Below are 9313 nucleotides of genomic sequence, written 5' to 3'. Positions count from 1 at the left end.
GTTGGGGAGGGTCGGGTGGGGTAGGGAGATGCATGTGTTTAAGAATTTTGATGGAAACTCATGAAGGAAACAGGGGACTGTCACAACACCATATATATACACCCCATTTAATGTTTCTTTAACTTTTTCCTTGTCTAATCCCACGTTTGCTGCCTCTTTTGGCCACCATCCATATTCTTGTCTTCTTTCGTTTTTCCCAATTTTGGATTTCTCTGCGCTTCTATTTATATTTCTTTCTGAAAGTTATGTACTAGTTTACTTTTACTTATCCAGTATTTTAAAAATAGATTTTTACTTTTATTTATCACTTTTAGCATATCAAGATAAGACAATTTATTTTTTCCTATTTTACCCATAGTATTAATTACTCACTTCAAATTATTTTCAAATCTAATAAAAATATGTACCAATTAATATAGATATATTGATAAACTATGCACTTCATTTATTATTTTTTAAATAGCGTGAAAAGTTCAAAATAGACAAATAAAAATGAACGGAGAGAGTATTAACCTTGCTTCTCAGTTTTCAAAATCATTTCGTACTAGTACTAGATTTGACCTATCAGGTAAATGTGCAATGATCAAGATTCAAGACCATGACAAGAGAAGGGGTGAAAATCTTTGATTTATTTTTGTCCGTTTGTATTTTGTGAAAGGAAGAATATTAGTAGGCGTTCGGACATGCGATTTGAAATCATAATTTGAAATTATGAGATGAAATTGGACATGCATTTCATCTCATGGCTTCAAACCATGATTTGAAATCCCAAATCATCCAAAAAGGCATGATTTGGGGTTTCAAACCATGGTTTCAAAAATTTTAAATATAAAGTGTGACTCATAAATTTATATTTTGTAAAAAAAAAGACTCATAAGTTGGTAAATATTTATAACAATTACTCCCACCAATTATTTACCAACCTTTATTTATGTCTACCATGTGGGATGATTATATTAAAGAGTAGTTACATTACTATTCATGTTAAATTTTCTTTTTTATTGAACTAAAGCTTGATCAATTGATGTTGTATTTTTTAGAAAGGCCTTCTAGTAGCGTATTGATTTTGTTATGAACTATGACTTGCTCATTTGGTAAGATTGTATAAGAATTGAGAATATTTTTATAGTTTTCACAACTTGTGGGGTTTTTATGTCTATAAGAAAAAATACAACTTAAGAAATCCAAATTGTATGTCCAAACATGATTTCAAATCATGATTTCAAATAATGGTTTCAAACCATATCCAAACGGCTCCTTAGTACTACTAAACATCAAGTAATTATAGTCCAGTTCAGAGTTTTAGCATTTTATGGGGATTAATTATATTTTTTTCAGAGCCAGCCAATGTTAAAAGGATATGCTTTAATGAATCAACGCATATCACGCATATTTTTCACATCAGTTACATATATTCCTAAAGTTAAATATTCAAAGTTTTAACTGTTGATCTCACTATCTAAGTTTTCTTTCAAATTTGAACTTGCAAAATAAACTTTTGGCACAAACATGAGTTGGCAATTAATTTAGCGTGTCTTTTTAAAACTTCCAAAATAATCAATAGTGAATGATTGTGGAGTATAATTTATTGCGAAAAAAACAGTAAGTACTATTTAAGTACAGACCGGGTAGTGCTGCTGATACTGCCTTACATTAATTAGCATCTAATTTATGATTTTCGACTACAAAGTACAAACTGAAAAATGCCCTCATTTTTTGTAATTTGCACTTTATTAATTATTTTCATTTTTGGTCGTTAGTAGTATTTTATTTCATTCAAGCGTTTGTCAGTACTTTGCTTTCACTTAAGTTTTCATCAAAAGTCTAATAATGAGGATCAGCTTAGCCAGATTAAATGAGGACATGAATTCATTGACCTTTTGATAATAATATACAAGTACCATAATTCGGTAAATAGTTATATTAAGCAAACGTATACCAAAGAAGGATGTTATAAAGATGGTTGCTGAAAGATATTATTTTAAAAATTAAGTAATAGGACCGCTCAATATGTAGCAGATCTTATGGTCTAGCAAGCAAATCTTTATGTTTTTGCGTATTTACAAGTTCAATCCTTATTTGCTCTATGTAAATTAGAAGCAGATAAGTATGGTACGACTTTTGTTAGATTTGGTCCGCTTGGGAAACAATTTTGGTTCTTTAATTGGTTTATAATATTACTCTATTTGCACCCCAAAAAAAAATTAAATTCTTTGTTTTGCTTCTCTATCGCTCAGCTAGATATGATAAATTATATTATGCATATTATATTCTTCGTTTTCTGCAAATTAAATAGACGTTCTATTTATTCCATCCTGCCCATTTTTTTTATATAGTTCTTATTTCAATATTTCTGGATGAATTTATTACTCCCTCTGTATCAATTTATGTATGGTTCTAATTTCTTTTATTGGTAAATAAACAATTTTATTACCAAAGTATTTATGTACAAAGCAGGGAAAGCCCCAAGTCTCAATCAACATCTATCATCCTATTAACACCAACATCATTCTTTATCTTAGTCTATACAAATTTGTGACTTTCAAGCTTCCCAGCTAGTCTACTCTTCATAGTTCCTCTTCCTACTACCTCTTCGAGTGATCAGTCTAGTAATAAGTAACTGTTGGTGGTTTGCTTCTTCCTATAGTTATTATATTTGGAGAGTAAAAAGATACTATCTTAACTTTGATCATGATTATATTTTTTCGATTTTTTTAAAAATATTTTGAATTGTTAATTATGTGATTTATATTACTTTTGTGCAGCTTTTAAATGTGGAAATTTTATTTCAAGAAAATTAAAAAATTTATATCCAATTCACATCGAAAATTAGTTAGTTTACTTTAACGTCATACTCAGAATCAGGACACATAGATTGAAACAGAGTACATACTACTGGCTAAAATCAAGAAAAGGAAATAAGTAGATATATGCCAGGGCCTGGTGATTAGTTGAATATATAATTAGCTTTGAATGACATATGAGTGTGAATTAAGTAGCAAGTCTCACCGGCAATATCATTTTAACATAAGCAATAATCAATAATAAGAAAGCAGTGGGCCAAGCTTTTCCAAATAAAACAAAGAAGCAAAGCATGGAGTTTGGCCACTTTATTTGGCCGAAAGAGACCTACATTTGCAATTGCAAGTGATCAAAACTGCTTTCATCAACGAAAACAGATAAATGTTCATTAAAGTCCATCATTCTAAAAGAGTATAGTCCCAGATATTATGAAATACACCAACAGAAGTATTGATGTGTTAATTTTGTAATTATGTATCATGCTCCATTATTGCCCACTATATAAATGTTTGTTTGAAACTGATTTCAAGAACACTATATAGCTACTAGTGACGCAGTATTCATTTATTTCGATCACTTTTCATGCATACAAATATCTCAATTTGAAGCAAAAATATAAAGGCAACATAAGGAATATTCATGCATGGCTGTCACAACTCTAATAATGGATAAGTTATAAGTTCAGTGTACGCGAAGATGTACCTTTCTAGTAAAAGAAGGGAAATGGATGTACCTACTTTTATTTCCTTATGTTACTCGAACTAGCTATACCAAGAGTCCGGAACCAAAATGACCCAAAAAAAAAAAACCTTTTGAACCAAAATACCCCAACAAAAAAAAGGCATAAGTACCTTTTAGCGCAATATTTTACTGCGCTAAAGCACTTAACCGTGACGGAGCCGTTAAGTGCTTTAGCGCAGTATTTTACCGCGCTAAACCAATTTCTCTCTCCCCTATAGCGCAGTAAAATACTGCGCTATAGGAGTCCACCATTTTCCCAAAACAGCCACTTATTACATTTTCACACATTTTTACGTAGTTTAGCCGTATTTTAATCGTGCTTTGAGACTCCGGAACTTCAATATTTTTTATAGAACCCTACTTATATTTGTACGATTAATAAGGTAGGCTCAATACTTCAAGGATACGCAAAAGTTTGGATTGTCGTTTTAGTGGTTGAAAAGGGCTCGAAGTCCTTTTTTGTTTGAAGACTTGTAGTCATCAGCTTTACGTTATTTATCTTTTAGGGTTTCGTGTTATTTTCAAATTAATGCTTAACTTTATTTCAAATGTGTCACGTTTTTTTTTATTATCAATTTAGGATGTGAAACTATCAACAATAATAAAGACTAAGATAATATTTATAAATGTAAATAGATATGCAAAAAATATATAATATTTACAATAAACTATACAACACTAATGTATATAAACTATCGTGGATGGGTCCCACATGTGGTATGCCTGAGACTATCCTTAGGCCTAAGGCTCATACCTGTTATATCCCGCATTTCGTACGTCGGGATATTCCGAGTAAATTGCGGGAAGTTATGGACAAGGCTATTTCCCGATTTTGTTTTAATGCACAAAGTCGCTTATGATTTTATTGGATGGGAATATTAAGGAAAATTTGGGGCTAAAAGTGGAATTATGGAAATTAATATTTCATGAAATATGGGACCAAAAAAATGAATTATGGAAAGTTAGACATTTCATGAAAATTTGGGGCCAAAGGTGAAGTTTTGGAAACTTAAATTCATGAAAAAAATGACCATGTGGCCATGCACATGACTTGTGGGCCATAGGCCACATGTATGAAGTATATATGTAGTGTTGGATGACTAATTAAGTCATGCTCATTATTTTCACTTCAAGAAATTTCAAGAAACTTGGAGAGGAGCCAAGGGAACCATTCGGCCATAGTTATAGCCGAAAATGGTCCCAAAGATTTGATCATGGAAAAATTATTTTTTTTCTAGTTTTCTACTAATTGAAAGGCCCTCGTTAACGTGGAGTAGTTGGTAGAGCAAGCAAAGCGCTCGTTTTTGCGGAATACAATTCTAGCCGAGGGAGTACTAGGTGGAAAAAGGTATGGTTCAATCTTATTTTTCATGTCTTATGGATGATTTGTACATGTTGTAGTATGTAGAAACAAATGAAATTCATGAAAATGTGGTATTGTTGTTATAGCCGTGTATGTGTGGTGTGTGGCCGTGTGTATGTGGTATTGTGTAGGAGTGGTGAATTAATTGTATCTACCATGTTTGGGTGTTGTTGTAATGTGTGAAAATGGATGAAAATCATGAAAGTTGTGGGTTGGTTGTGGTGGCCGAATATGGGTTGTGTTGTTTGGCAAGGAATGAACAAATTGTATTTAGTGTAATTTGGTTGTTGTGTTGTGGATTATGTGATGAAAATGAAGGTATTGGATGATACAAGTTGAAGTTGGGATCGTTTGTAAGCTAATGTAGAAGTTAGCATATTGATAATATAGTTTCTTATATTTACATGAATGATGTTGTAAAATGTGGTTGTTGATGTATTTGATGAAATTGGAAGAAAGAAACGTATTGTTGTTATTCTTATGGCATTTGGAAAGTTTTGGGTTGCATGATGCATTGGCTAGAATTTTGGAATATTGTGCGGATTGTTGGAAATGTTTTTGAATCGTGGTTGAATGGTTTTGGATTGGTATTTGAATATGCGATCGTTGACATTAGTTTGAATGTATGAAGTTGAATTGAATATAAATAAATGTCGTCGAATTATGTAGAAAGGAGTTATTGATGTTAGAATGTGTTTGGAATTGCTTATTGATATTGTTGATGTGGTTGTTGGTATTGTTGTTGAATATTTGGCCGAGTTGAATTCTCGGGGATGTCCAATTTATAGGGGAAATGCTGCCCAAATTTCTGTAGATAAAATGATGGTTTGGAGTTGAACTCTTCTACGCTTATGGCTAATGTTCGATGCCTATTGATGTGTTGTAGATCTCGAGAAGCCAAGACTTAAATTGGATTAGCGTAGGAAGCGGACGAGGTATGTAAAGCTCAACCTTTCCTTCTTTGGCATGTCTTAGTTGAAAGTAAGTTATGACACGAATCTCGAGGTAATTCTATTCGGTGATCCGAGCATGTTTGGATTCTTCTTGGCTTCTTGAAATTCGTATTCTTAATGTGGTCAAATCATGGTCCTTATGTCATTTGTATAATTAAATTTCAAAAGTTGCATAAAGGTTTTGTTTTCAAAAGGGTTTTGTTCCTAAACGATTCCGAAACTACGAACGTCCATAACTTTCACATAAGGGCTCGGATCGCTTCGATTTGTTCGTAGAAAGTTCTAAAGTGAATAATGTTTGTAACTTTCCGAGGCGGACTCGGATTAGTTTGGCGTGAGACTATGATCCCTATGGTTTGAATATGACTATGATCCCTATGGTTTTGCTAATACATTTATGATGTATACTATGTTTCCGAAAGATATTTGATACAACTATTGTCCAACTTTCAAATGACATTCCGTTTAGACTACTTCATTGAGTCTTTGAGATGTTTTAATTGCATTTGGTTTCTCACTACTGCGTCGTGCCGGCCCTCAATATGTCCTTCATGCGTCCGGGCAGGGCATGTATTCGTGCACGACTCTATTGCATTATTCACCGCGTCCCTCGCGCTAGAGGGCGGGAGCACGTTATATATATATATATATATATATATATATATATATATATATATATATATATATATATATGATGATGATGATGTGATGATGGGGATGGCGGCCGGGATGGCATACGAGTCCCTTGCTAGCGGGGCCGGACACGTTATTCACCGCGTCCCTCCTAGAGGGCGGGGCACGTTATATATATATATATATATATATATATATATATATATGCGTGGTGATGATATGATTTTATTTACCGCGTCCCTCATTAGAGGGCGGGGCACGTTATAAGTACACTTTATATATGTATATTATGATTTTACTCACCGAGTCCCTTGCTAGCGGGGCCGGGACATGCTATATGTTTCTACGATGATTTTATAACATTGACATGCATGATATATGTTTTCGAAGGCAAGTCTTATGATTTTACTCGTACTCTTCACTTCGGTATGATCCCGCTTACTATATTTCATGCTTTGCATACTCGGTACATATTCGTGCGACTCCCTTTCTTCGGGGGCTGCGTTTCGTGCCGCGCGGTACACCCGGATGAGTTGAAGATATTAGCGAGAAGATGTTCCGGCGGGATTGACGAGCTCCATTTTCCCGGAGTCTTTGCCGAGTCGAGCATTATGATATGGTTTCATGTTCCATGTTAGAGACTTTGCGAACGATGTCGTGTATGTAGTATGTCAGTTTTGTAAGCGGCTCCATAAGCCGATGTATTGTGATGCATTATTTTACGGGTTTTATACGATTACAGGTCTTACTTGATTTGAAAGAGATGAAAAGCAAGTTTGTTTTATGAAAATCTTTCATTATGTACTTATGTTATGCTATGAGGGCCCAATATGATTATGAGTATCACGAGAGTCAGCGGGTTCGCTCGGCCCTAGGTAAGGGTCGGGTGTCAATCACACCCTATCGGATTAAGGGTGTGACAATACCATCCCCACCGCCCTCGCCATCGTCTCCATCGCTCTTTTTTCTCTTAATAACCAGGCTCCAAGTCATGATCATCTCCTCTTCTCCTGGCCCGTGCGCCCTTAACTAGAATGTGCTTCTTCTTGGGATCTGGTCCCGCTAGCACGGGCAGAACCTCATGCTGACCTGGGTCTGGAAACTCGACCTCTTCCTCGTCGGGAGTCGCCACAGCAGGCGCCAAAGGATGAACCTGAAAAGTATATAATAATTAGTATCATTTCTTATTTATATTGAATACATTAACGTTTGTTGAATAATCAAACCTGTGTATCAACGGGCGCCTGAGTAGGCTCCTGAGATGGGTCTGTAGGCTCCTGAGATGGGTCTGGTGCAGAATATGAGGTAGTCTCCTAGACGAGATATTGTTCGAAGTCCAAATAAAGGTTATAAAAATTAAATAAATATTTACCTTATATTGAATAAAATTGATTTTAAGTAAAAATCTTACTTGCGCCTCGGAAGTCTCATGAGAAGACAACTCTGCCTCGGCAGGCTGATGAGAAGGCTCCTGAATGGGTCGCTACTGTGGACCCACTGGCTTCGAATCCTAAAATATGAAAAAACGAAATAATAAGTAACATACATATTTAAAATAAGTACTTTAAATAATCAAATATGTATTTTAAATATTGACCTTATATTGAATAAAACTAATTTTAATAAAAATCTTACCTGTGGCTCTACGGTCACATGGGAAGACACTGTTGGCTCGGCAGGCCCATGAGAAAACGCCTGAGTAGGTGGCTCTGCTGGACCCGCTGGCGCCGAATCCTAAAATATAAAATATTACTAAATAATGAGTAACATATATATTTAAAATAAGTAATTTAAATGAACAAATAAGTATTTTAAATACTAACCTGGATCAAAAACTCATCGAAGTCAAGAATCCTGGCTCCCTCTAAATTCCTCACAGGTGCTCATCAGCTAATGAAGCACGTAACGCCGCCCAATTGACGTTATCATGCTCCTCCATGTATGCATTCTGGCTTGGCTGTGATGAAGACCCAAGTATCTCAGCAAGTAGGAGCGCCGGCGTAAACGTAGGTGAGTCCCTAGGCAAGCTGCCACCGGCCTGGAACGACCACGGATGGACTAGACCGGGAATGTCCTCTAGAATGGGATCGGACTCATCTACCAGATGGTGTCCTCCACCACTAGGTCCTCTAGCAGCAGCACCGCGTCCTCTACGCGCATGGCGTCCTCTTGCAGCACGGCGTCCTCTGCCAGCACGGCCTCCTCCTCTGGGAGCACCCGGTCCTCCTCCTGGCGCTGGCTGATACTCAGCCTCTGGAACAGGCTCCTCCATGCGCCTAATCTCTCCTGCCTGCCGGATACCATCCTCGGATATCCGTACCATCTCCAATGCAAGCCCCACAAGCCCAGGGTAAGGCATATGCTCTAACCCCAACATGCGCAATCGTTGTACGGCCACCAGCTGCATTTGTGTTCAACAGTAAAAAATAAATAAATAAAAGTTATTTTTTAAAACGTAACAATTAGTGAAATTAAATAAATCTAAATACGATAAACTTACCAATGCCTCGTACTACCCCGCGAGTGCTGAGTATCCTACATCCCTAGCGGGACGCAAGGCGGGTTACTGCTAATCAATCGCCGTGTGATGCGATGATACCAACGCATGTAATCCTCAACGGGAGTCAAATGGCGACCACCGCTAAAGTGCCAACCTTTGTTCTCCCCGACGGTGAAGCTGGATAGCCATGAAAGCCAAAAAATCATCATCGACGACGGCCGATCGTCCCGCTAGCAAGTCGGAGCTCACACGGACGTCAGGGGGTATACTCTGTGTATGCCCAAACTGTCGTAAGATACGCTCGGGCATGTGGTCCTCTAC

At 36.3% G+C, this 9313-nt stretch overlaps 1 protein-coding gene across 1 annotated transcript; it reads right to left on the bottom strand.

Annotated features, from left to right (window-relative positions):
• Positions 1–8365: 8365 nt before the first annotated feature.
• LOC132055212 (uncharacterized) lies at positions 8366–9055 on the bottom strand. The gene is made up of 2 exons (XM_059446917.1): positions 8993–9055; positions 8366–8893 (listed from the first exon to the last, which is right to left on the bottom strand). Exon 2 carries the CDS (start codon positions 8867–8869, stop codon positions 8366–8368), a length of 504 nt encoding a protein of 167 aa, XP_059302900.1. The 5' UTR covers positions 8870–8893; positions 8993–9055.
• Positions 9056–9313: the final 258 nt, after the last annotated feature.

Source organism: Lycium ferocissimum, chromosome 5 (genome assembly GCF_029784015.1).
Source record: "Lycium ferocissimum isolate CSIRO_LF1 chromosome 5, AGI_CSIRO_Lferr_CH_V1, whole genome shotgun sequence".
NCBI lineage: Eukaryota > Viridiplantae > Streptophyta > Magnoliopsida > Solanales > Solanaceae > Lycium > Lycium ferocissimum.
The sequence above is the reverse complement of the archived record's forward strand: the minus strand, read 5'-3'. Positions and strand labels throughout refer to the sequence as shown.